Source organism: Heterocephalus glaber, unplaced genomic scaffold (assembly GCF_053883595.1).
Source record: "Heterocephalus glaber isolate CG9 unplaced genomic scaffold, H.glaber_assembly_v1.0 deba00001461, whole genome shotgun sequence".
Taxonomy (NCBI): domain Eukaryota; kingdom Metazoa; phylum Chordata; class Mammalia; order Rodentia; family Bathyergidae; genus Heterocephalus; species Heterocephalus glaber.
In genome coordinates this window covers 195,142-221,386 of record NW_028258308.1, presented here as the reverse complement: position 1 = coordinate 221,386, position 26,245 = coordinate 195,142, and the positions used below count along the sequence as shown (strand labels likewise).

Below are 26,245 nucleotides of genomic sequence, written 5' to 3'. Positions count from 1 at the left end.
GACAGCACCGGGTGTGCCCCCGGTCCTGCCCTGGGGAACCTGGCCCTGCCCGTCCTCCCTTCCCCTCCCCGCCTTCGGCCTCCCTCTGGTCCCAGTCGGTTCCCTGGGAGAGCTTGGGCTCTGCGGTTCTGGGGAGGCAGAAACCACCTGAGAGCCACGCTGAGAGCCCCAGCAGCAGGGTCCAGCAGGGTCTGAGCGCTCGAGGCCTGGGTTCCCTCCTCGAGGCCACGAAAGAAAAAACAGGAAATAAAAGGCGCTGATGAATTACTGAAGGCAGCTTCAGTGAAGTGGAAGGGGTAATACCACAGCGATTCTGCTGACAGATATGAGAGAAAAAAAAATCCCCCTCCCAACCCGTACTGTGGATGGAAGCAGGACCTTGCCCTTTCGAGGCAGGCGCAGCACCACTGAGCTAAATCCCTGGCCCGGAAAGAAAAATATTTATAAAGTGCTGAGCGTGGTGAAACATGGCCTGTAATCCCAGCACTCGAGAGGCTGAGGCAGGAGGATCTCAGCAAGTTCCAGGCCAGCCCGAACTACACAGGGAGACCCTGTCTCAAAACAAACAAAAAACAAAGAAAAAATCTTAAAGGTAAGTGCATGAAATCAAACTAGAAAAGTGGATAGGGGTTCATTTGCATCTTTGAGGCGAGATCCAAACTCAATTCTGCCCCTCCCACCCATTGAAGGCTTTCATTTCAGCCCTGTTCTGTAGATAAAGGAAATGTTCAGCACATGAGATGAAAATGGAAAAGGAAGACTTCTGAATCAGAAACAACAGAAGCAAAAGCTACTCCAGCAGGTGAAAGTGAAGGCCTGGGGGAGAATTGCAATGGGACAGAAAGCAAAGGTTTCCTGTACCTGAGGCTGCAGTAACCCTGGGCTCCATTCTTCTTTAAATGTCCCACCTGTTGGGTGTGGTGGCCCACGCCTATAATCCTAGCACTCAGGAGGCTGAAACAGGAGGGTGCAGTGAGCTCAAAGCCAGCCTGAACTGCACAGATAGGGAGACCCTGTCTCTAAATAAATGTCTGCACCTGTTTAAATATCGATATTCCCTGTCATACCTGCTGCCACATAAATAGGAAGAGTGAGGTGTTGCCTCAACCTGTGACATTAAAAGTAAACTTGTTTTTTTGAGACAGTCTCTATATGTAGTTCAATCTGACCCTGAACTCACTGTGTAGCCCAGGCTGGCCTCCAACTCATGGCAGTCCTCTTGCCTCAGCCTTCCGAGTGCTAGGATCACAGGCATACACCACTTCCACTGTCAAGAGTAAACTTCTGTAAGAACAGAAACACAAGTGGCTCATCATCTTAGCTCTCAATCAACATCCCAAGGTCAGCTGGGAGGCCAGAGTAAACTCAGCCCAGAACCCTGCAGAATTGGGCTTTTATTTTACCATCCGGAAGTCCAAAAAGTCACTCAGCCCAGTGCAGCGGTCCATACCTGTAATTGAAGCACTCTGGGGTGCTGAGGCAGGAAGATTGCAAATTCAAAACAAGCCTGGGGAATTTGATGATTTAGTGACTCTGACAAAATTTTATAAGTACCAGAGATAGCCTCAGGTCTGGGAACATGGGCTCAATCCCAAGCGCCCCTCCCCCCATACAAAAACTCATTTGGAGGAAAAAAATCTTCATTTTAATAACTAAAATGTGGGGGGAGGAATTGATGTTATGTGCACGTACCAATTCCCTACAGTGAATGTTATCTTTACGTACTGCAATCATGTATTAATAAATTCTTTTTTAAACTGTGAGCTGGGCAAGGTGGCCCAAGCGTGTGATACGAGCACTCTGGGAGGCTGAGGCAGGAAGATTACAAATTCCAGCCTAAAGCTGGGTGTGTTGGTGCATGAATGTAATCCCAGCACTTGGTAGGCTGAGGCAGGATTGCCACAAGGTGGAGGTCAGACTGGGCTACATAGCGAGAACCTATCTCAAAAAAATAAAAAAAATAAGAATAAAAAACAAGTCCCAGCCCAGATTGGGAACCTAACAATTTAGGGAGATCCTGTTTCAAAATAAAAAAAGGCTGGGAATGTAGCTCAATATGAAGGCTATAGATTTAATCCTTAGTGCCCTACACACACATACAATAAATAAAAGTGTTTCTCTCATCTCCATAGGTGAAGCTGGGGCATCTGTTTTCAACTAGCATCTTGGCCATTGTAACAAAGCCCTTTCAGGCACCAGCAACTGAAAACTGTAGTTTAAAATAACTGGCTTGGCCAAGTGTGGTGGCACATGTCTGTAACGCCAAGACTCAGGAGGCTGAGGCAGGAGGATGGCTGAGTTTGAGGCCAGCCTGAGCTGTACATAGTGAGATCAAGGCCAGCCTACATGGGAAGACTGTGTTCTCAATAAAATAAACCCAAAACTAAAGAACAGCCTTCAGTACACTGTAATGCAAACTTGAGTCCAGACTCCTGGATAATCCTTGACCATCTTCAACCACAGATGGGGTGCATGCAGGCTCTCCTTAGGCTCCTAGTGTTGAGCTGCTGTGGCTCAGCCTGCTCCTCTGTAACACAGTGCTATAACTATGCAGAGCGAGAGGCCACAGAGCCAAGACACAGCAACCAGAAATGTGGCTGCCACTGATAACGGCACAGGAAGCAGGTCTACGCCTGCACTGGGGCAGACCTGAACAGCGTGTGATGAAGGTGGACTCTGCAGTCAGCTTTGGGGTGAATCTTAGTGGTAGAGCACTTGCCCAGCCTGCATGGGGCCCTGGGTTCAAACCCCAGTCCAAAGAACAGCGAATGCCCTGATGTCACCTACAGAGGTGGTGTGGAGGAATGACTGGAATCTCATGTTGGTGTTTGTCTTCTTTAATGCATTTTTTGCCTTACACATACACAGAGATGCAGAATTCATTAGCACACACTGCAATGACTAATCATGGAACACAATCATGTAATCAGCAATAAGGTTAAAAACAGGAATGGATGCAGATATCCCTACCCCTCCCAGCGTCCAATCTTGGGATCAAGATATTCATCCTCAGGGCAATGACAATAAGGTTTCCAAACAGACCAGTGGTCTTTCCTGAGGACAAAGGGCAGCCTGGCACCAACAGACTGGTAGGACAACAGGGCCTTGATGCAGGGGGCACTGCTGTCCCCCCACCCCACCAGCTGGACTGAGATGGAAGAGTGTTTGGACCATGGCGATGAAGGCGCCTTCACTGAGGTGACAGTGTGAATGACTATTGACGACTGGGAAGATGCACTCGGAAATGGCCAGGAAGTAGCTGGATATTTGGGCATGAAGCCTGAGAAATCTTAACTACAGCTTTTGGGGTTGTTGGGGTATAGCTCAGTCAGTGGTAGAGCAGTTGCCTAGCATGCAGGAGGCCCTGGGTTCAATGTCGACCACTGAAAAAAACCGCACAAAACTAGAAAGCCAGCCATGGTGATGCACGCCTGTGATCCAATACTACGGGAGGCTGATGCAAGAGGATGGCAAGTTGGAACCCAGCCTGGACAACTTGCCAGGATCTTGTCTCAAAATAAAGGGCTATGGACATAGCTCAGTGAGAAGGGCCTGGGTTAAGTCTCCAGTACTAGAAAAATAAGCATAGGTTGTAATCATAACATGTAAATAATGTATAACTAAATGAATGTTATTGGAAAAACACTTTATAGGCAATTTAAAACAATACCTTATTGGGAGCTAGGTCCAGCACACTTGAAGTGGTTCCATTGCTTGCTTCCCTAGCTCACAGACCCCCAGGAGCCAAAATGGTGCAACAGATGGAAAGCAAAGAGGATTTTCAGCAAGCCTTGGCCGGTGCAGGGGATAAACTTGTAGATTTCTCAGCCACGTGTTGAGCACCTTGCAAAATGCTCAAGCCTGTTCTTCACTCCCTGTCTGAAAAATATTTCAACGTGTCGTTCCTGGGAGTAAATGGACTGCAGTTGGTGCAGGCAAATGCATGCCAACCTTCCAGTTTTTTTAAAAGGGTGAAAAGGTGGGTGTGTTTTCTGGTGCTAATAAAGAAATGCTTGAACCCACCCTTAATGAATTAGTCTGTGTTTTCTGAAGAACATAGTCAGCCATCAATTGTTTAAAAGTTAATTTACAAAAAGTATAAAATATGGAAACTACCCAGTTGCCATCTGATTATAAATGACAATAAAATATCAATTCTACCCTTTCTAAAAAAAATATTTTATTGGAGCTGGGACTTGTAACTCCAGCACTCAGGGGGCTGAGGCAGGAGGATCCTGAAAGTTTGAGGCCAGCAAGGACTACATAGTCTGAGGCCAGCCTGAACCACAAAGGGAGACCTCATCTCAAAAAAAGCAAAGCAAATATAAAATATACATTTATATGGCTCAGTGACAGAGCACTTTCCTAACATGCACAAAGTCCTGGAGTCAGTCCCCAGCAGTGCACCAAAATAATTGATTTATTGGACATAATAAATACAAGTCCTTATCCTGCAATCTTGTTATCCATTAATTCCATCTTCTCTGTAGAGCATACAGTCCAAGAATCAAAGATGGATGCTTAGAACCATGGATAGTATTGATCACCTGTTTTTTCTATATACATACCTATGTACCTCTGATAAACTTTAATTTATAAATTAGGAACAGTAAGAGATTAACAGCAATAACAAATAATAAAATAGGACAACTATAGCAATATAGTGTAACAAAAGCTATGTGAATGTAGTCTCAGTTGCCATGGGGTGGATAGCATGTACAGCATGAATACACTGGTGAACAATATACATCCTGGCTGGGATGGAGCAAGGTGGTGTGAGATTTCCTCACACTATTTACAATGACAATTTAAAATTTTAAGAATTATTTTCTTGTATACTTTTCCATTTATATTTTTGTACTACAGTTAACTGTAACTGAAACCATCAAAGGTGAAATCATGGAATGTGAAACCACACATTAGGGGAGACTAATGTAATTGCTTATTAGTTTCAGCTTTTTAAAATGGTATTTTAAATTTCAATATCCAATTTCCCTTTGCTAGAACACAGACATGTAATTGTTTGTATTTTGATCTTGTACCCTGCCATCTTGTGAAATTCATTACCTCTAGTAGCTCTTTTGTAGATTCCATAGGGTTTTCTAACATATGTAACCTGTGAATAAAAATGTTTTACTTCTTCCTTTTCAAATAAAAAATAAATAAATACAAGTCTTGGCTGAGGGAAGAGGATCACCGGGAATTCAAGGCCAGCCTCTCAGACTAATAGATCAAGTACCTCAGAATTCAAATCACATTTGAAAATTGACTTCCTATCTATGGGACTGGCACTGTATCATCACAGCAGTAATGTTTCTTCTCATAGTTGCTGAAAACGTGGGTGAATGAAAAATCTCTTCCAGTTTTGGGTGTGTCATGAAACTTACAAAACTTCTGGAAAGGAGATCAAGTTCAGTTGGTCCTAAATTCTAAATCGCAATGATTAACAGGTTGTTTATGTTTCATCATCTGACACTGACACGAGTTTAAGAGGCTCGGGATCTCTTCCAATATAGAAATAAGGCCAGATGGTTTTGGTGAAACGGTGATGGAAAGTGTAGAGCAGGGACCCGTCGTCCACGTTGTAGAAGGAAATCTCGCCCAGCTCGTAGTCCAGGAAGACGCCGATCTTGCTGGGCCTCACTTTGGGCACGATCTGGGCTCTCTGGGGGCCGAAGGCGAGGTAGCCGGTGTCCACGCAGCGCCCGAGGGCCCAGAAGCCGGGGCACACGGTTGGCTCATTTCGCCAGTTGCGGGGCAGGCAGCCCCGGCAGGCGCCCAGGGTCCACTTGGGCTTGGTGCCCACCTCCACCTCCCAGTAGTGCCGGCCGAAGGTGAAGCTCTGGAGGCCCAGGACGGCCGGGCATAGGTAGAACCTCCTGGGGGCGTAGCAGACCCTCCTCCAGTTGTCGTGGTAGTGCACCGTCTTCTTGTCACTGGAGACCGTGAGCTGCGGGTGGGCCGTGGCGGGGTCGTACAGCACCTCAATCTGGAAGTGCTGCACGATGCGGCCCAGGCCTGAGAACTGGGCCGGGAGCCTCACCTCATAGCCGCTCAGCTCGATGGTGCAGCTGTCGGGGCGCCTGAGCTTCTGCGACTTGTCCTCGATGCCCTTCAGGGACCTCAGCACCGCCAAGTCCGAGTCTTCGCTCTTGTTCTCCACATGCTTCAGCAGGCGCTTTAGGCCAGACAAGTAGGCGGAGAAGGCAGCCAGGTTCTGGTTCACTTCTGCTAAGATCTCCACCTCTTCCTTGCATATCTTTCTGAGCACAGCCTCCTGCTCGCCCTGCAGGAACTGGCAGACTTGCTCGAACTCCGCCTCGATCTCCCTCCTCCTGGCCTCGGCCTCCTTGCGCAGCTCCAGCATCTTGCTGCCCTGCAGCGCGATCATCTTCTCCACCTGTTCCAAGCTGCTCCGCAGCGGCTCCACCTTGTCCTCCAGCAGCCTGCGGTGGTGCGGTGCGGCGCTCTCAATGGGGCACACGTGATGCTCCAGGTGCTTGGGGGTGAAGCTGCAGCGCGTGCACAGCAGCTCCAGGTCCTTGTCGCAGAACAGCGTCAGTGCCTGCTGGTGCTTCTTGCACGTGGTATGCTCAGGATGCAGCTGCTGCTTCCGCTTGCTCCTGCGCACCCCCAGCTTCTGCACAGTCTCCGTCAGGCTGCGGAGCTGCGGGTTCCGGCGGAAGTTCTTGCGGTAGTAGGGGAAGCGGCAGATAGGGCAGGGAAAGGTGTCGTCCAGGTTCTCCCAGCAAGCGCCCAGGCAGTCGAAGCAGAAGTTGTGTCCGCAGTCGATGGTCACCGGGTCTTTGAAGTAATTGAGGCACACGGGACAGCAGCTCTCCTCCTGGAGGGAGGCCAGGGTAGAGGCGAGTGCCATGGGGCTCCCGTGGTGGAAGTGGCTGTTCCTCCGTCCTGCAGGCCACCGGCCACCAACGAAACCTTGAGTCCTCAGAGCCTAAAGCCAGAGGACAAGAGGTTAAAGCTGTGGCTTTTCGGGATTAGTCTATCGACCACTGCAGGTTAACGGTTTTCTTCAAGAAAGGATCCACAGGTCTAACTAAGCGATCGTTCCTGCGGGCGAGAAGAGTTTGCTTTTCACAAATGTGCGAGTGTGAAACCACAGAGTAATAGTTGATTCAGGCAGGAATCATCAGTGACTGTAAAAGCTATTAGAAAAACTCACAAGAGGATATAATGCAGTTTGAGAATCTCTCCCTAAACTGGGCGTGCTGGCGCACTCCTGTAGTCCCAGCCCCGGAGGCTGAAGCAGGAGTATAGCTGCAAGTTCTAGGCCAGCCTGCACTACACAGGGAGACCTTGTCTCCCCCACCACACACAATTTAGCTGGATGTGGTGCATATCTGTAATCCCAGCACTTGGGAGGCTGAAGCAGGAGGACCGCTGTGAGTTCGAGACAAGGAGCCTGAATTAGTGAGACCCTGTCTCAAAAACAAAAAACAAAAACAAAAAAACCTAAAAACTTTCTGTTGAATATACACTTGGAATGATTTTATTCTGGTGCCTATGGACCTCCATAGTACGTGTCACTAAAAATGAAAGCCCAGTACCTTGCCACAGCCACACAAGCTGACAGGGTCTTCTGATGTTATTGCTGTTCTTCCTGGCTCAGTGCAGCTACAATAAACTGGTGTTGAGCAAACCAAGATCTCCGCTGTGGATGTGAGCACCCTGCCTAGGGTCTTCAGATGATTCCATCTTGCTCTTTATTTACCTTGATGAAGAATAAAGAAAAGGCTATAAGAGGTCAACATTTAGGCAGCTGAGCAACTGACCTTCTCAGGAAGGATCGACCTGCAGTTCCAGGGATACTTCCCTTGGGAATCTTGAGACACTACTTCAAGATAAGGCCTCATGGAGCTAGAAGCCTTAAAAATATGTCCTTATAACCCCACCCACAGGATACCAGCCAGGGGGTTACAGTATCACCTGGTACCATGCAAAAAGAGAAATCCAAACATAGCTAAAAAGGTGGCTAACTGCAAACATAATGCTTGTCATCTGGTTCCAATCAAAAGGCTCAAGAAACATGAGACTGTGTCTACAGAACTGTTATAGATGAGCCAGTTAATCTCCCTACATTTATTTCTCCAAGTTTGGAATTAAACGAAAAACCTTCTAGTGCTCCCAATCAGATTGCTGACCAGACTGTCTAGAATGTAGATAATATGCATTACACTCTTCTTCATTCATTCTGAAGACTTTCATTCCAAAAATACTAGTTTGTGAAAGTGACGCAAGACACCTAAAAGAGCTATGGCTGATAAGCATCCTAACAATACAAGTGAAAAAAGGTCCAAAAAACTGATGGAGAAGTGTGGATTAAAGAGCCAGCAGACAAAAGATTTTCCAGTCTTTTTTTTAAGCTTTAGGGGAATCTTAACTGTGGGGCAAGGAATGTAATTCAGTTGCACAGTTCTTGGCTTACATGCATGAGGCCCTGGGTTCACTCCCCAATACAGTGAAAACCATCAAGTTCGAGGTAACAACTCTTCTACTGGCATCTTAACATGTCTATATTTGTTTAAAGATTATTCTTCTTATAAAAAAATAAACTTCCCTTCAGACCACTGCACAAATTGTCTCTTCAAGGGAACTGTCTCTACCCACAAAGGAGACTTTCTCCCACTCAACTGTTTTCTGCTTCCTCTCTTGTTTCTTCCTTTGAACCCAGGGCTTTTCACTGAGCTTCATCCCCAAACCATTTTTATTATCTGAGATGGGTTCTGGCAAAAGTTGCTAAGTAGCCTGGGCTGGGCCCAAACTTTTTGATGCCTTTGTCTTTGCCTCCCAGAATGCTGGGATTACAGGCCTGAACCACCACATGCAGCTATCTCTCTAGTTTTTTGGTTTTTTTTTTTTTTTTTTTTTGAGACAGGGTCTCCCTGTGTAGTCCAGGCTGGACTTGAATTCACTATGGAGCCCAAGCTGGCCTGGAACTCATAGTGATCCTCCTGCCTCAGCTTCCTGAGTTCTGGGATCATGGGTATATGTCACCATGCCCAGCTTCATTCCACAGAACTCAGTCACAACCTGAAACAGTCCTTTACCTGTATCTATTTCTTAGCTTATGCTTTTTGCATTCATTGGCAAATGAGACAAAGTAGAAGTAGGTAGCCTACCTTATTCATATAAAAGTCACAAAAGCTTTAAAATGAATAATCCCCTGTACCAAAAAAAAGACTTAAAATGAATAATGAACAAAGAAATACACCAATGAATAAAACCCTAAAAAATTCAAACAGAATAAATCACAATGCTGTAGAACTGAAGTTGGATGAAAAGCTTGCAAAACTAAAGGATTAAAGAGAAGAGAGCCAGGCATGGAGGCCCACGCCTGTAATCCCAGCTCTCAGAAGGCTGAAGCAGGAAGATGACCATGAGTTTTTGGTTAGCCTGAATTACGTACGGAGACCCTGTCTCACAAAATTAAAGTAAATTAATTAAAACAGAGGAAAGAAAATCATGCATAATGTATTAGGTATGAATTAATCTTGAATAAAAAAGACAAGAAGTTATAAAGGACATCATGAAAACAATTGGAAATAACACATGGGCTGTGGGTGTTGGAGCTCAATGCAAAGGCTCTGGGTGTGATCCCTGACAACACCTGAGAGAGCCCAGCCTCCCAGCCTCTGGGGGAGCAGAGGAAGCTGACTTCCCTGAACACCACCTAGCAAACACCAAAGGGTTTCAATCAAATACCCCTTTTCCAGTTCTTCCGCACTGTCTTCTATTCCCCGCAACCCCACCCTTGGTTTTGAGACAGGGTCTTGATACATAGTTGAGGCTGGCATTGAACTCATTATGTAGCCCAAGCTGGCCTTGAACTTGGGGTGATCCTCCCATCTCAGCCTCCCACCACATCTGCTTCATTCCATCTTCATGATCAAGATCTATCCATAAACATGGGCACATCCATGTAATGCTAAGTCTCTGGGAAGCCGAGGAAGGACTGGCAGTTGGAGTTTAGCCTGCGCAATTTAGCAAGACTCTGTCTCAGGAAAGAAAAGGAAAGAAAGAGAAAGGAAGGAAAGGAAAGGCTGGGAATGTAGCTCAGTGCAAAGACCCAGGGTTCGGTACCCAATACTGCAAAGCAGCCAGGTGGGGAGGTGACATGCCTGTAATCCCAGCACTTGGGAAGCCGAAGCAGGAGGATCGCTTCAAATGAGGCCAGTCTGGGCTACATAGTGAGTTTCAAGGGCGCCTGAACTACATAGAGACACCCTGTCTTGCCAGAAACAAGTACCGCCAAAAATAAAGGAAAGAAAATATCTGGCCTCACATTTCTACCATTTCATTCACTGCTGGCTCTCTCTTGGTCTCACTGTATCCCTCAAAGAACTCTACAACACAGCTTCTCAAAAACAACTCCAGTCCTATCATCTTTCCATTTTAACCTTAACTGTACTCCACAAATAATGATTTAGCCAGACACTGTTTCCAGAAAAAGAACCAAAAAAGGCCTGAGAGTGTGAGGAGACCCATTGCTGGAGGTCAAGAGACACTGAGATCCCAGGCTTAAGCACAGCACAAGGCCGTGCTGCTTTATTACACACACACCCCCAGGTCCTACTGGCCCTCGCGCCCCTCCCCGCTTACCTGAAGCAGATAGATCAGCGGCTCACACCAAACGCTGTGCGCTGTGCGGCACCAGGGAACACCACCGGCTCGGCCCAGAGGTCCCGCACTTTTAAGAAGCATCGGTTGTCCTGGAGACGCTCGCTCAGCCTACACGGTGATTGGCTGTTCCCAGAAGTGGGCGTGAGCGACCTGCGCATGCCCAGAGAGCCAGGGCGGAGAGGCGAGTGTGAGACCTCAGGTCACTGAAATCCCATTATCTAGGGCTGGGGTCCTGCCCTATGATCCAGCCTGCCTTTAGCATTCCTGCGTCCTTCGATCCAGTTTCCAGCACAGAAACAAAACAAACAAACAAAAAATGCCCCTGTCAATCTTTTCAGATTTATTTTTATTATTGACAAGGTCTCACTGTAGCCCAGGCTGGCTTTGAACTCTCCCAGATTCTCTGGTCTCAACTTCCCAGATGCTGGGATTACAGGTGTAAACCACCACACCTTCTTAATCTGAATCCTTTCAGATTCTTCTTACTGAATTTTTACCCCTTGAGCAACTCCAGGTTCCCAGCAGGCTGGACTGTCCTCACTGCAACTGGGTAGGAAAGCTCTCCACCTCATCCTCCCGCCAAAGGGCAAGGGCGGGGCCGAGGAAGGAGAGGTGACCTTGAAACAGGACTAGAGCTGGAGACGAGAGTAAACACTCCCAGGTGCACAAGCATAAGGTGGTGCACCCCTATAATCCCCAGATTTGGGAGGCTGAGGAGGGAGGTTGGTGGGGAGTTCAAGGCCTGCCTGGGGTGCACAGTGAATCCAATACCAGCCTAAACGAGAGAGAGAGAGAGAGAGAGAGAGAGAGAGAGAGAGAGAGAGAGAGAGAGAGAGAGAGAGAGAGAGAGAGACAGAGAGACAGAGAGAGAGACAGAGAGAGAGAGAGAGACAGAGAGAGAGAGAGGCCCTAGCCCAGTGATGGCGAACCTCTTCGAGAGTGAGCACCCAAGCTGCAACCCAAAACCCACTTATTTATCTCAAAGTGCCAACACTGCAATTAAACCTGAATACTGGGCTTTTAGTTTAGAAAAAAACGACTCAGATTAACATCATTTGTCTTAAAAGAAAAACACAGTAACAGAGCTTTCAATGATACAGATAGCTTTTTATTGAAAGGTAAATGTTTGCATTTGGCATGCTTGTGCACAATTGCTGTGATCTTTGCTGTTGTATGCATGCTGCTAATTTGTCAAACCTTGGCTCATACTTAGTTTTTTCACAGCAATACAAGTAGCACCCAGGTCTCCTGTTAGTCTGTTTCTTGTATAAGATTTGATGTGATTCAAAGCTGAAAACAGCTGCTCACAAGCATAAGGTGATGCAAAGAAAAGCAATCCCAAGCGCCTTCATTGACTTAAAATGATTTGACAGAGAATCCCACACTTTAAGGATTTCTTGTTCAGAACTACCGACTGTGCTGACCTTTGTCATCCATTCAGATTCTGTCTCCTCAAGTGTCTGTCATATTCGGGTCATAGAATTCATTTCTCCAGATAGAACTTTCTTGAAATTCCAAAGCTCCATTTCCAAAATCTAACCAGTGTGGGCAGGAAAGGTCAAATTCTTCACATTTGGCTTTGTCTAGAAGAAAACATAAGGTTGCTGTTATCTTAAGGAACTGCAAAAATCTGTGACTAAAATTCTTTTAGCCGGGTGTGGTAGCACACGCCTGTAATCCTAGCACTTGACAGGCTGAGGCAGGTGGATCAACACGAGTTCAAGGGCAGCCTGGACTACATAGTGAGTTCAATGCCAGGCTGAACTACTAGTGAGACCCTGTTTGTTTTTTAATCTCCTTTGCAGCTTCTACAATGCTAGAACATTACTTGTAGATTTCCCGGTAGGATTGTCTACAAATTGTAGAATTTTCTAAATGCAATTTTAGATTTGGAAAATTTTTCAGCTGCCTACTTTCAAGATCTGGGGCAACTTGGTACATGTGGCAACAGAGAGAGGTCTGTGTGCCCACTGTGGCATGCAAGCCAGAGGTTCGCCACCACCCTCCAGACCTTGTGTCAAAAAAAAGGGAAGGGAGAAGAAAGAGGCGGTGCCGGAATTCCTGGAACAGACCTGACCATCTCCTTGATTAGCCTCTCCCTCCCTCTTCCCCCTCCCCCTCCCCTCCCCCTCCCCCTCCCCTCCCCCTCCTCCTCCCCTCCCCTCCCCCTCCTCCTCCCCTCCCCTCCCCCTCCTCCTCCCCTCCCCTCCCCTCCTCCTCCCCTCCCCTCCCCTCCTCCTCCCTCCCCCTTCCCTCCTCCTCCCCTCCCCCTTCCCTCCTCCTCGTCTCTTCTCCAATATCTAGAACTTCCTGTCCTCACACCGTGGAGAAGTCGATTTGCAAGTTTTCTCTCCCACTTCAATCTCCTTCACTACTTGGTCTTGTTATAGGTTGCACAGTTCCAGGAGGGAGAAAGCCTGAAGTCTGAGTACCGGGAGCCCACTGCCTCCCTCACGGGCTGCGGCATCCTGTCGTCCAGGGACAAAGGACAGAGGTCCTCGCGGGACCAGAGTCCGGCCTAGAGGTCGCACTGTGCTACGAGCTTCCTGGAGGAGATGCTCTGCCATGGGCGTCTGATATGGGCGACAGGGGCGGCTCCTGGCAAGCACCCAGCCCATGGGGACCGGGAAGACCCAGGGAATGGAAGGGCTCTCGCTTGCTGAGCGTGTAACGTAACTGTCAGTTGTGGTTTTGAGAAAAACTCTTTGCAGGGCGGGGTAGTGCACAGCTGTAAATCCAGCACTCTGGAAGATCAAGGCAGGAGGACTGAGTTCCAGCCCAGCCTACGCAATGTAGTGAATTGGCAAGAGCTTCTCCCAAAAAAATAAAAGGAGCTGGGCAAGGTGGCACATACTTGTCATCCCAGTAGTGTATTCTGGAGGCTGAGGCAGGATGACCTCAAATTCAAGCACACCCTGAGAATTTAGCAACATAATGAGACCTTGTCTTCAAAAATAAATAAATAAATAAATAAATAAATAAATAAGTAAATACATACTGAAAATGTAGCAACCCCCAGGACCGCCAAAAAACAAAAACAAGATAAAGATTTTAGTCATCAGTTATGGATTCCAATTCACCTAATGGATATTTAGCTCAGTGGCACCGTGCCTGCCTCAAAAGCACAAGGTCCTGAGTTCAATTCCTGGTACGGAAAAAAAATCAAAACATAAACAAAACTAAATCATTTTCCAGAATTATACACTTCAACTATAAGTTTCAAAGAATGCTTCCCTTTCGCAAATGGGGAGGGAACCAAGAGATGGGAGTGGGGACAAAGAGGAAGATGTAGGGTGTACCACAGTGAATATAATCATTGTGTACTTCAAACACATACTAGTAAAAGTAAAACAAAAAACAAAGAATGCACCCCAGGGAAAGAACTCATTAGATATGACAAGGAGTAAACACTGTGAGGCTGCCTGTGAAAGGTCTCACAGGACGACCTCTGCCCCGAGTGAAGAAAGAGGGCAGAAAGATGGAGGTGGAGGGCTGGGGATTTAGCTCAGTGGTTCCGGCTCCTGCCTCGCAAGCACAAGGTCCAGAGTTCAATCCCTGGTACCAAACAAACAAACAAAAAAAGATGGAGGTGGAACATTTGGGCCAAGATTTTGTCTCCTGTTGGGCGTGGTGACACCTGTAATGCCAGAACTCGGGAAGCTGAGGTGGGAGGATCTCTGCGAATTTGAAGTCAGCCTGGGCTACCTAGCTCAAGGGCAGCATGAACTACCTGGCAACACTGTCTAAAAACATCAAAGGATTTTGTCACTTTCCAAGAACAGTGAATGACAACTGCTTCAACTGAGATACGGAGTATGTTTAAAATCGTGGTTTCATTTCAAATAGGGCGTGGTGACACACCTCTGTAATCCTAGCACTTAGGAGGCTGAGGCAGGAGGATCAGAGGTTGAAACCCAGCCTAGGCAAGTAATGATTTAATGAGACCCTGTCTCAAAAAAATAAAACAGGGCTAGGATGTAGCCCGGTGCCAAAGCCCTGAGTTTAATCCTCAGTACTGAAAGTAATAATATTGCGATTGGAGAAAAGGCAACATGTAGAGGAGAGAATTGAGGTCACCCGGAGAGTGGCAGAGGGGATCATGGAGGTGACTTGAACTCAGGACCTGGGGAAGGCCTCAGGATGAGGCGGTGAGGCTGCAAGGAGCGAGGGTCCCTGTACCAACCGCGGGGGGCACACCAGGGAGATCCTAGGGGCCACTGCACCCCAGGACCCGGATTCCTGCCCTATTTGGGGTTCAGGGTGTCCCTGCCCACCCCATGCCTGGACAGCTTGGAGAAGGCGCGGAAAGAGGTCACCGTGAGGTTGAAGGCCGACACGCCCAGGAGGACCCCAGGGCCCACGCAGCCTTCAGACCTACAACATCCCCACCAGCAAAGCTGGGGTTAAAGTGTTCTCAGAGGATTCGCTTAAAAAGTCCAGGGCTAGGGCCAGGGATTTAGCTCAGTGGTTTCGTCGCTTGCTGTGCAAGCGCAAGGACCCAAGTTCCATCCCCGGTACCCCCCACCAAAAAAAATCCAGGGCTAGGAGGACCCACACCGAGCCCCGCCCACTAGGCCTGGGAACAGCCAGTCACTGGCCACCTGCCCCCCCTTGCAGGGAGGAGCCACAGGCCTCTGTGGGCGGGGCCTGTATGCCCGGCCCCCGAGGGGTCCGTAGGTCCGCTCCCAGAGGGAGAGCAGACCAGCGTCCAGTCCTCACCTGCAGGAGTCCAGAGCCACCTGCTCCAGCCAAGAGGATAGGTGCCACCCTGTGGCGTAGTGAGACCTGGAGCATCCTGGCTTTTGGAGATTCTTAGCGCCTGAATAGAGATTGCTCTGGGGAACAGGATCGAGACTCCTTCCAAAGGCAACAGTGGGACTGGGGGTTTTGCTCAGTGGTGGAGAGCGTGCGAGATGCCCAGGGTTCATCCCGGCACCGAACACATTATATACGTTCTGCTCAGGATTCCTGCCCTTGTGTTTATTATGCTGATTGTCTTCTTCGTTCTTTTATTTTCAGTGCTGGGGATTGAACCCAGAGCCTTCTTATAGAGCCCCGAGTCCTTTTTTATTTTGAGACAGTCTCACTGAAGTTGCTTAGTCGGCCAGACTGGGGTGAAACTCGCGCAACTCCTGCCTCTGCCCGGAGTCTGGAGTTACAGTCGAGGGCCACGGGGCGGCTTATTATCTTTTGCGGGGCAGGGTGTCCTGGGGTTGGAGCCCAGGGTACCACCGTACCCACTGAGCCTTTTATTTTAAAATTTTTCTGAGTTTATTTTATAGGGATGGAGAGTAGGCACGTTACCCATTTGGAGCATTTTAAAATTAGTGTTTTGATTTTTAGAAACTGATACATTTTAGATATACATAATGGTAGCATTCATCGTAGAGAATTTGCATCTGCAGGTGACATATCTTGCTTCTTTTTTTTCCCAGTCTCCTCCCCTCCCTTCAACCCCTTTCCCCCATCCCTGCCTTTTATTATGATTGTGTGGTTGGCAGTGAACATTGTCCAGCAACTTCAAAGGACAGCTAGGAGTAGATAACCCAGGTCGGGTCTGTCCCCAAGAGGGGAGCTCACAGGAGCTAAGACTTACCTGCCAAGAGAGCTGAAGGTGTGCCAGGGGCCACGAAGCACATTTGCAAAGATTGTTTTTCTTTTTCGCTCTATTGAGGACTGAACTCAGGGGCTGTTTGAGCAGGCTAAGCAAGTGGCTCTTCTGCTGAGTTACATGCCCCAGTCCTTTTGGTTTGTTTTGCTTGCAGACAGGGTCTCACTAAATTGCCCAGGCTGGCCTCAAACTCTTGGCCCTCACCCCAGCCTCCAGAGTGCTGGGATTACAGACATGCAGCATCTTGCCTAGTCTGGGGTATTTTTAGTTTGTGTGTTGCTGAGGATCAGACCCAGAGCCTCACACACATTAGACACTCTACCACAGAGGCCCATCCACAGCCCAGGATTGATTTCTCTTTGCAGTAGTGAGGGTTGAACCCAGACCCTCACATGCTAAGTGCTCTGCTACTGAGCTACATCTACTTCTGATTCAAAAATATTCTAGAGTTGGGCAGTGAATGGCTATAATCCCTGTAGTCAGGAGGCTGAAGCAGGAGGTCGCTTAGAGTTCACTACTCTAGTGAGACCGTCTTATGAAAAATTGCTATTTACAGAAACCCATCAAACCACAAGTTGGGCACTAGGCAGACAATAAGGAAATTTAAATGAAACTTCAGAAAATATGTACTTAAGTGAAGCATTATGGCACAAGTTTGTAATCTCAGCTACTCACTTGGCAGGCTAAGACAGTTTGAGGCCAGTTTAGTGACTAGCTCTAAATTAAAAGTAAAAAGGGCTGACCAGGTGTGGTGGCACAAGCCTGTAATCTCAGCACTGGGGAGACTGAGGCAGGAGGATCACCTTGAGTTGAGGCCAGCCTGGGTTAGTGTGTTCAGAGCCACATTGAACTACAAAGTGAAACCTGTCTCGAAAAAAAGAAAAAAGGGCTGAGGTTCAGTAGTAGATTGACCCTGGGTTCAATTCCAAGTACTGGCAACATTTTTTTTTTTGGTACTGGGGATCAAACTCAGGACCTTGTGCTTTCAAGGTAGGTGACTGAACCACTGAGCTAAATCCCCGGCTCTGGCAAAAATTCTTAAAAAAGGGGGGTGGGGAGGATAGATCTCAACAGTTCTCAAATTAATCTAATGTAAATGACAATTCCATATCCAAAGAGCAGTGTTCCTCTTTGTAAATATGTTTTCTCAAAACCTCCAGGTCTCAGTTTTGCAAAGATGTGAATTCCTGAACTAAAAGAAAAAACCTGGGGAGGAAAATGTGGAACTAAATTAAGGATTATGAGGTGAGATCAGGTCCTACAATGAGGTAGAGATGGCAGCTGAGCAGAGGCAGGTGCACTGTCCAAATGGGAAGTGAGCTACTGATGGTGCATCTTCCACATCAAAGCAGAATGTGGAGCTGGGGACTCAGCCTAGTGGTACAGTGCCTGCCAAGAATGTGTATGGCCCTGAGTCTAATCCCCAGCACAAGGGAAAAAAAGGCACTGAGAAATATTTAGGTAAACTGATAAAAGTTGAAAGTGACTGTCTTTAAAGAGTGACTATGGTCCAGGAATTGCCATATTTGTCTTTACTATAGGCAGAATTTATAAAAGGAAAATAAGGCAGCAATACAGAAAAAAAAATGTAGATTTATTGACAACTACTAGAGTAACACATTCAGTTAAATACAATTTCCAAGTATTTTAAGAACTTCTAGTAGGACTCCCTTGATTTATCTACAAAGGCACTATAATTACATTTTTTAGAACCTGATGAAAGACAAAATTATTTAGTGAAAACTGGAAAAACCCATCAACTACATCTATTTGAATAGATGCTATCTATTCAAATAGAATTTTATTAAATATTTGCTTGATAACTGGTACTACTATGTCCACTAACTGTAGAAAACAAACAACAAAAGAGATTTGCAATAGCTCATCATTCAGAATCTGTTATGGTACAGATTCTGAGGGGTCGTGACTCAGTTCCAGTGTAGAAATAAGGCCAAAGTGCTCCTCCAAAATAATCATTAAAAGTATACAGGAGAGATCTATCATTTAAATTGTAAAAGGAAACCTCACCCATTTCAGTGTCTAAGAAAATGCCGATCTTAGTGGGTATTACTTTTGGCAAAAGATTAATTTTCTTAGCACCGAATGCAATGTAACTAGTGTGACTACATCGCCCAATTCCCCATAGCCCCTCTTTTACTAAAAAGGGTTGATTCTGGTTCTTCTTCCTTCTGGGAAGAGACTCATTACAGACACCCAGGATCCACTCGGGCTTGTCTTTCACCTCCACCTCCCAGTACTGCCTGCCAGAGCTGTAACCCTTAGCCCCTAGTACAGCTGGCCAGATGTAAAACTTTTTTGGGCTATGAGGTAGTTTTTGCATATTTCCATAACGCACAGTTTTCTTATCTTCTGAGATAGTAAGTTTACGATGTGCTGTTTCAGGATCTAGGAGTACATCTACTTGAAATCGCTTGATAATTTTGTTTAGTCCAGAATATTGTGGAGGAAGCTGGCAACTATAATCTTTGAATTGGAATGAAAAAATTTCAGGGCATTTTAAACTTTTATATCTGTGGTAGATACTCTTAATACTTGTCAGCAATTCAACTTCTGACTTTATATGTTTGCTCTCTATCTCCTTTAATAGATATTTTAATGCAGAGGCATGCTCTGAAATGTCTGCTAGGTTTTCATTTACTTTTGCTGAAATCTCCCTCTCTTCATCTTGCAATTGCCTAAGAATAGTCTCTTGCTCATTTTGAAGAAACAGCATAAACTGTTCGAATTCAGACTTTATTTCTTCTTTCCTATGTTCTACCTTTTTCTTAAGTTCCACTGATTTTCCAGCCTGCATAGTAATCACTTTTTCAATTTGTTCCACTCTCTCCTTCCAGAGCTCGATGTGCCGCTCTAGCTGTTTCCTATGATAGACAGCGGCCTTCTCTATGGGCCAGACATAGTGCTGCTGGTGATCAGCAGAGAAACTGCACTGTGGACACAAAACCTCTAGGTCCTTTTGGCAGAAAACGGTCAGAACCTGTTTGTGCTTCTCACACATAACATTTCCTTCCTCCCTTTTTCTCTTGCTCCTTCTCAGCGGCAGTAGCTTAGCCACTTCAGTCAGATTACCTAGCTGGAAATTGTTTTGGAATTTTCTGTGTGGACAGAGATAATGGCAAGAAGGGCAAGGGAAACTGACTTTTAGATCCTTCCAGGACTCACTGATGCAGGGGAGGCAGAAGTTATGCCCACAGTAGATTGTCACTGGGTTTTTCAAGTATCCTAGACAGATGGGACAGCTAGCCTCCGTCTGGAGGTCTGCCAAGGCTGCCGCCAGCTCCATTGAATTGGAACAAAGGCAGTGGGCAAGGAAATGCTTCCTTAGTAAGCCTGGCTTTGCAGGGCGTATGGCCCAGTAAGAAGGGCGTGTCCTCTCCTAGACTACCTTGAACACCAACCAGCTCTCAGTTCTCCTGGTCAGCTAGCACACACCAAGAGCAGCCTCTAAAAGCCTGCTTAGCCTTCTGCACCTCAGCTTCAAAGTCCGCACCCAGCAACACTCTGGAGTCTTAATCTACTGTGCATCAGAACATATCAGCTGGGCTGCTGCACTTTCCATTTGGTCATCTGAGGTGAGCTTCACAGCTTTCTTATTGAGGAAAGTAACCCCAGGTCCAAAACAAGGACTCTTTCCTGTGGGTGAGAAAAGACACTTCAGTTAAAACTCTGATTCTATAATCACTAATGTTGTAAAACATCCACACAAGAGTCATACTGTTGTGTATTAAATTAGGTACAATAAAATCATCATAGACAAAAAATAAAATGTTTCTGTTCTTAGGAGATACATCATGAAGCAAGGGGGCAGTATCACCTGGATGGCAGCCATTTACTTTCATGACATTCAACAATTGAAACACACACACACAGCACAAATGTAGCAAAAGATTAACAACTGGTGAACCCAAGCACAAAGTATACTGATGTTCAAGCAAATATAATTCCTCCATCCAGCTTGCAAGACATCTAACTGTCAATGCAATATTCTTTCCCTTTCTCCTTTTCAGGACACTTTCCCCCAGCACTGGGGATTGAACCCAGGGCCTTCTCACTGAGCTACAACCTCAGCACAGTTTTTTTTTTTCCTTCATTTTATAGTTTGACACAGAATCTTGCTGTGTCAAAGCTATCCACACGGGCCCTGTACTTGGAATTCTCCTGCCTCAGTCTCCCAGAGTGGTAGGATTACTGGTGTGCACCATCAGACCTGGCTATTACTGAACATTTTCTGAACTCTTTCTGTTCTTTCACCCTCCTTACAATGTAGTAACAGTGAGAGTAGCAGTATGACATGGTTCTGACAAGTGAAAGTGGTTCTGTCTTGGTGATCCAGCAAGTTCCTTTTACTACAGAGACTTTCTCTTCATATCAGCAGAAAACAAAACAAAAAGCTGCAATGGTACTAGAAAGTTTCCATGTACAAATTATGTCCAAACTCAAGGCTTGACTCTGTCTTGGATCTGTGCAGGGAAAAGCTATTACAGCAACAGGCTATGGGAAGCAGTGCTGATGCAGTGGCAACACCTACAATCCCATTTGCTCATGAGGCCAGGTCAGGAAGATTGCAAGCTTGAGGCCAGCCCCTGCAACTTAGCAAAACTGTCTCAAAATGAAGTTAAATAAATTGAGCTGGGGATGTAGCTTTGTGTCAGAGCACATGTGTGGCACGCGAGTTCTCAGGCTCAATCTCCAGTGACACACCAGAGGGTAAATACTATTAAGAAGACCCCAGGTTTGAATCCTGGTTCAACTACTTACTGTGTGAAGATCTAAGTGTCTTTCTTGAATCTCATTTCTTTAACCTATAAAATAAAAATTATAATGATCTTTTTGATATAAAAATAGTGCACCAATGGTAGTTATTATGTGGTTACTTTCTTGGCCAGAAGTGGTTTCTGTTACATATACTGGAATATGGATCCAAACAAGGTCTACACACTGCATCTGTTTATTGGTTCTTTTAAATCTTTTTCTTTACCTTTGTCCTGCATGATTTCAAGTTCTAGATTTGTCTACTGCTTCATTTTTTTTTTTGAGACAGGTCTCACTATGTAGTTCAGGCTGGCCTTGAACTATGTAGCCCAGGCTGGTCTCAAACTCACAGATTCTCCTGCCTTGGCCTCCTGAGTGCTGAGATTATAGGCATGCACTACCCATGGCAGCTTACTTCTTCATAATTTAACTCGGGGTCCCACACTTGATAGGCAAGCTCTGCACCAGCTACATCCTCAGCCTTTTAAAATTTTGAGACAGTTTGTTTAATTTGCTCAGGGTGCCCTTGAACTTGAGGATGTTCCTGCTTTTTAGCCTCTGGAGTGCTTGGTATTATAGGCATGTGAAACCATGCCCGCCTGCATTGATGGATTAAATAACAGTAAAGATTTAATCAGTTTAAAAGTGAAGGGATGGGGCTGGGGATTTAGCTCAGTGGCACTGATCCTGCCTCGCAAGCACAATGTCTTGAGTTCAATTCCCGGTATTCAAAAAAAGTGAAGGCTTGCAAGTCTTAGTAGCTCATGCCTGAAACCCCAGCACTCGGGTTAGAGGACTGTAAGTTCAAGGCCAGCCTGTGTTACACAGAGAGTCCAAAGCCAGCCTGAATAGTGAGACCTTGTCTCAAAAAACCCCAAAATCAACCAATCAGTCAGTGACATCCCATAAGAATGGACAAAGTTCCCCACTCTTAGCTTACCATTCAGAGCCCTTCCTTTGTATTTCATTATCTTCATCTGAGGATGAATCCCCAACGCACTTGTTTTGTTTTTTAATAGGCACATGCTTTCCTTCTTCTGCATAAACTACTTACTCCTTAGAGTATTCTTTCCTTAGACTAAGTTTTGTTCTTTGTGGACACAAAATCCCAAGAAAATACTCATTAGTATGGTTCATTAAGCATCAGGGACTATGCTATGGATTTTCCATGGAGTTAAAGATTCAATTAAACCATCAGAATAATTCCGTAAGGAGCTACTATCCTCAATTAAAATCATAAGAGCTGAATCTACAAAGAATTTGAAAATGCTTATCCAACATTTACAGTACTTGGCAGTCTCTGGCATAATTAAGTAGTAAGTTGCACTGACCCTTTTCCATAGTCTCACAGCACTGTATCCATCCTTCTATTTCTACATCACTTATTTTGAAGCAGAAAAATGGGCTGAGTGATTCTGGCAGTTAACAGTGAGAGCAGAAAAAATACAAATTGAGAGGCAGAAATACCTGACAGAACTATAACTTCTCTCCAGCTCTGCCACTTAACTAGTTACATGCACTTGAAAAAATTAATTTCCCTGAATTTTTTCAAAAGAAAGTACAAAAGTATAAATGAAAAAATAATGTATGGCCCATGTCACAATCCTTGATATTTCACTTATGCACAATAAAAAAGTTTTACAAGACTATCTCATAAAACCTGAAGAACTCATACACACCTTGCTGAATGCATATGTAGTTGGCCCTTCCATGTCTTCAGGAACAGAATCTGAAGATCCAACCAATCTAGGACTGAAAATTTTGGGGGAAAAAATCATCTGCAGTGAACATGTACAGATTTTTTTCCTGGTCATTATTTCCTAAATAATACAGCACAATAGCTATTTACATATAACTTATGCTGTATTAAATTATTTAAATTAAGTAACCTAGACATGATTCAAACCATACAGGAGGATGTGTATAGCTTGTATAAGAATGCTATACTGTTTTACAGAAGGGACTTGCACATGGGAGGATTTCTGTTTCCAAACGGGGTCTTGGAACCAATGTCCTGTGGACACCTGGGGATGACACTTCTACCAAACCAGATGTGATCAAAATGTACAATGTGTAAATTAAAAAACACAGTAAAATATACATTGCCATTAACTCTCCTCAAAATACTCCCCCTTTAAACACATTTATCCCATCAGTCCTGGCACCTTCTAAAAGGAGTTCTGGAAGTCTGCTTCCATAAATGTCTCTATGAGGTGGGATTAAAAATACAGCAAGGGCTGGGGATTTAGCTCAGTGGTTCTGCTGCCCGCCTCCCAAGCCCAACGTCCCAAGTTCGAGCCCCAGTATCAAAAAAACACAAACAAAAAATCCCCCCAAAATCAAAACAAAAACAAAATAACAGCAAATGCTGGGGTCAAGTGCAACCCAAAGGAAAAGCAGGTGACAGAAAAATGACAATGCGTCCTCATTTACACCTTGTTCACTGGATCTGACTTCCAGAAATGCTTCAGAAAGAGGCAAGGTCAAGGGATAAGACTGTTCAAAGTGAGGAGTACTTTGAGGGGATTAATGTGTATTTCTTACTGTAATAAATTCATAAAAATTGAAACACCATATTTGTAATCACATTGTGCATATTACATATAAATGTATGCATGTATTTGGTGCGGGGAGGTTGAGACAGGGTCTCACTATGTAGCCCAGGCTGGCCTTGAACTTGCAGTGATTCTCCTGCCTCAACCTCCCAGGTGCTGGGATTACAGCTGTGCACCACCATGGCTATGATATAAATGTACATTTACTTACATGTTAAGTACTCTGATAATTAACCTAAGAGCTGTTGTCTCATCTGGTTGTGAAATCCTTAATGATTAGTCAAAGCGTTCTTGTCCCAAAGGGCTTGGTGTAAGAGTGTGGTTCAGGAAAACCACACTGAGGAAAGAAGAGGAAGAGGAGCAAAGTTTCAGAATGTCAAAATAAATCTTTATTTTTTACATTGAAATATATTCAACCTGTATAAAATTCTAACACAGACAACTACCTAAAAGAAAGCATAATGTCTCTTCTAAACTACTCTCTAACTGCCCACATTATGTGTGGCTATGGTGATTTAAAAAAAAATTTTGTTACTGAGGGTGGAATCCAGGCCCTGTGCCAGGCTAACTTCTCCCAATGAGCCACATTTGTGGCCCTAGTCCCCCACCCTTTTTTTTTTTGAGACTGGGTCTTGCTATGTAGCCCAGGCTGCCTTGAACTCAGAGTGTTATACTTTCAAATAGGTACTTTTGAGTAGGTCAGAAAAGACACAGAATGTATGGGAATTGGGGGTGAGGAGGCACAGAACGGTCAGAAAACTTGAGGTTGTGGAAATTTCAAGAATCTTGCCCAATGTCACACAGCTGGCAAACTGTGGAGCAAAACTCAAAAAATTATAAAGCCACAAAAATATGTAATACTTAAAAAAAAAAGACAGTATGTACATAAAAAGGGCTCTAGCATCCTTTAAGGGTCAGAACAGGTACTCACTCCAGGCAATACTGTGGTGGCCCTTCCCAAGCACACACACGAATTAGTCTTCTCTACCTCTCAGAAATCAGGCCATTACATGAACAGAAGAGCTTTGTAGGGACTATCACTACTTTTTCAAACTAACCCTGTCTCCCTCCTGGATATACAGTGGTGCATCCAACAAATTACTAAATCTGTAGCTAAACTGGCATTTTCAAATACAAATATAATCTTTTCATCTTCCCACTTAAAGTAAGTCAATGCCCTTTATTGCTATAAGGAAACAGCTTTCAAGCCTTAGTATCTATCACCAACACCTGGAGGTCTGGTTAAAGGCTTGTTGGCCCACATCCCTGGCTTTTGATTCAGCAGATCTATTTTTCGTTCTTTTGCAGTATTGGGGACTGAAGCTAGCATAGGTTTGATAAGCACCACTGAGCTACACCACCAGCCCCAGATTTAAAACATTTTTATTTTGTGCTGGGTGTGCTAGCAACATGCCTATAATCCCAGCTCTCAAGGGGCTGAGGCAAGAGAATCATTACAAATTGAAAGCCTGTCTGAAGTACATTAAATTCTGTCTAAAAAAACTTTTTAATTTTGAGACAAGGTCTAAATTGCCCAGGCTAATCTCAAACTTTAGATTCTCCTGTTTTGGCCTCTAGAATAGCTAGATTATAGGTGTTTGCCACCAGGCCTCGCTAGTTCTCAAATGCTGCTGCAGGCCTGGGGAATCACACTTTGTTAACTACTACTTTAAAGAAAGCAAAATTTAGATCTAGTCCCAGACTCTTAAGACTAGCTCCCCATCATATATCGTAGTCGACATTTTTTATTTTAGCCATCTTTTAGCTAATGCGTCCAAATCCCCGCTAGAATGTAAGGTTCTTGGTGAGCCTGCGTCTTTAGTTTTGAATGATGAGTACATAAAATGTATAGCAGATTCCAGCTTTCAATTTCAATCACTGTCATAATACATTATTCGAAACATGTCTGCTCCTAAGACAGACCACCAGCAAAATAAAATGGTAATTTCTACCTATAAAATGCTTGCAAGGGGCCGGGCATGGTAGTGCATGCCTGTAATCTCAGCACTTGGGAGGCTGAGGCAGGAAGACTGCAGCAAGTTCAAGGCCAGCCCAGGCTACATAGTGAGTTCAAGGCCAGCCCAGGCTACATAGTGAGTTCAAGGCCAGCAAAAAATGCCCTTGTGAGGCTCAAGGGCTGTTTAGATCGGTTAGAGGAGCAGGATGTGTGGAGCGTGGGTTCTCCATGGGGGCCACCGCTCCCCACCCCCACCTCAAACACCACAGTGATTCTTTGGCGAAAACGCAGCTACTTCACAAACACTCTTTGCAGCTAAAGCTCCCTTGAAACCTAACTGGCCCAGGCTCCAGCCTTCACTCTCACTCCACTGACCCGGGCCCACAGCCACTTCCACAGGGACTGAGAGCCACCACGGACACGCGCGACCCCGAGGCCTGGCTCACTGCAGACGCTGGGGAAGCTCTGGCTGAGCAAGCTTCTTGCCTGGTGCTGCTTGGCCCCCTCCCCGGCCCTCGCGGTTTACCTGGAACAGCTGCTCCGCGGCTTGGCCCGAGACTGACACTGCGGCACATTCAGAGTTCAGGCGCGCACGACTGAGAGGGCCAAACTCCAGTCAGCAAGAGGTTCCCAGCTTCCCCCGTGGCCGCGCTGTGAATGACGGGTACGCGGACAGTGGGCGGGAACGGACCCGCACATGCGTAGTGA

At 45.7% G+C, this 26,245-nt stretch overlaps 2 protein-coding genes and 1 pseudogene across 4 annotated transcripts; 1 reads left to right on the top strand and 2 right to left on the bottom strand.

Annotated features, from left to right (window-relative positions):
- Positions 1-3,749: 3,749 nt before the first annotated feature.
- LOC101721600 (thioredoxin pseudogene) lies at positions 3,750-4,051 on the top strand (annotated as a pseudogene).
- A 1,142-nt stretch (positions 4,052-5,193) lies between these two features.
- On the bottom strand, positions 5,194-10,743 carry LOC101721946 (tripartite motif-containing protein 60-like). Of its 2 annotated transcripts, none has more exons than XM_021261210.2 (3): positions 10,621-10,743; positions 7,569-7,732; positions 5,194-7,071 (listed from the first exon to the last, which is right to left on the bottom strand). In XM_021261210.2, the coding sequence occupies exon 3, from the start codon at positions 6,875-6,877 to the stop codon at positions 5,456-5,458; it is 1,422 nt and encodes a 473-aa protein (XP_021116869.1). In that variant the 5' UTR covers positions 6,878-7,071; positions 7,569-7,732; positions 10,621-10,743; the 3' UTR covers positions 5,194-5,455. The 2 variants fall into 2 exon arrangements, with proteins under 2 accessions (XP_021116869.1, XP_004848285.1); XM_004848228.3 differs by having other exon boundaries at positions 5,194-6,955.
- A 7,082-nt stretch (positions 10,744-17,825) lies between these two features.
- On the bottom strand, positions 17,826-26,232 carry LOC101722308 (tripartite motif-containing protein 60). Of its 2 annotated transcripts, XM_004848229.3 has the most exons (5): positions 26,064-26,232; positions 23,792-23,917; positions 22,705-22,777; positions 21,032-21,075; positions 17,826-19,906 (listed from the first exon to the last, which is right to left on the bottom strand). In XM_004848229.3, the coding sequence occupies exon 5, from the start codon at positions 19,554-19,556 to the stop codon at positions 18,138-18,140; it is 1,419 nt and encodes a 472-aa protein (XP_004848286.1). In that variant the 5' UTR covers positions 19,557-19,906; positions 21,032-21,075; positions 22,705-22,777; positions 23,792-23,917; positions 26,064-26,232; the 3' UTR covers positions 17,826-18,137. The 2 variants fall into 2 exon arrangements, with proteins under 2 accessions (XP_004848286.1, XP_004848287.1); XM_004848230.3 differs by lacking the exon at positions 23,792-23,917 and having other exon boundaries at positions 26,064-26,229.
- Between the last annotated feature and the right edge of the window lie 13 nt (positions 26,233-26,245).

Bases quoted from the DNA above. Each gene is read 5' to 3' on its own strand.
- LOC101721946 (XM_021261210.2), bottom strand. From the start codon at position 6,877: ATGGCACTCGCCTCTACCCTGGCCTCCCTCCAGGAGGAGAGCTGCTGT.
- LOC101722308 (XM_004848229.3), bottom strand. From the start codon at position 19,556: ATGGAGCTGGCGGCAGCCTTGGCAGACCTCCAGACGGAGGCTAGCTGT.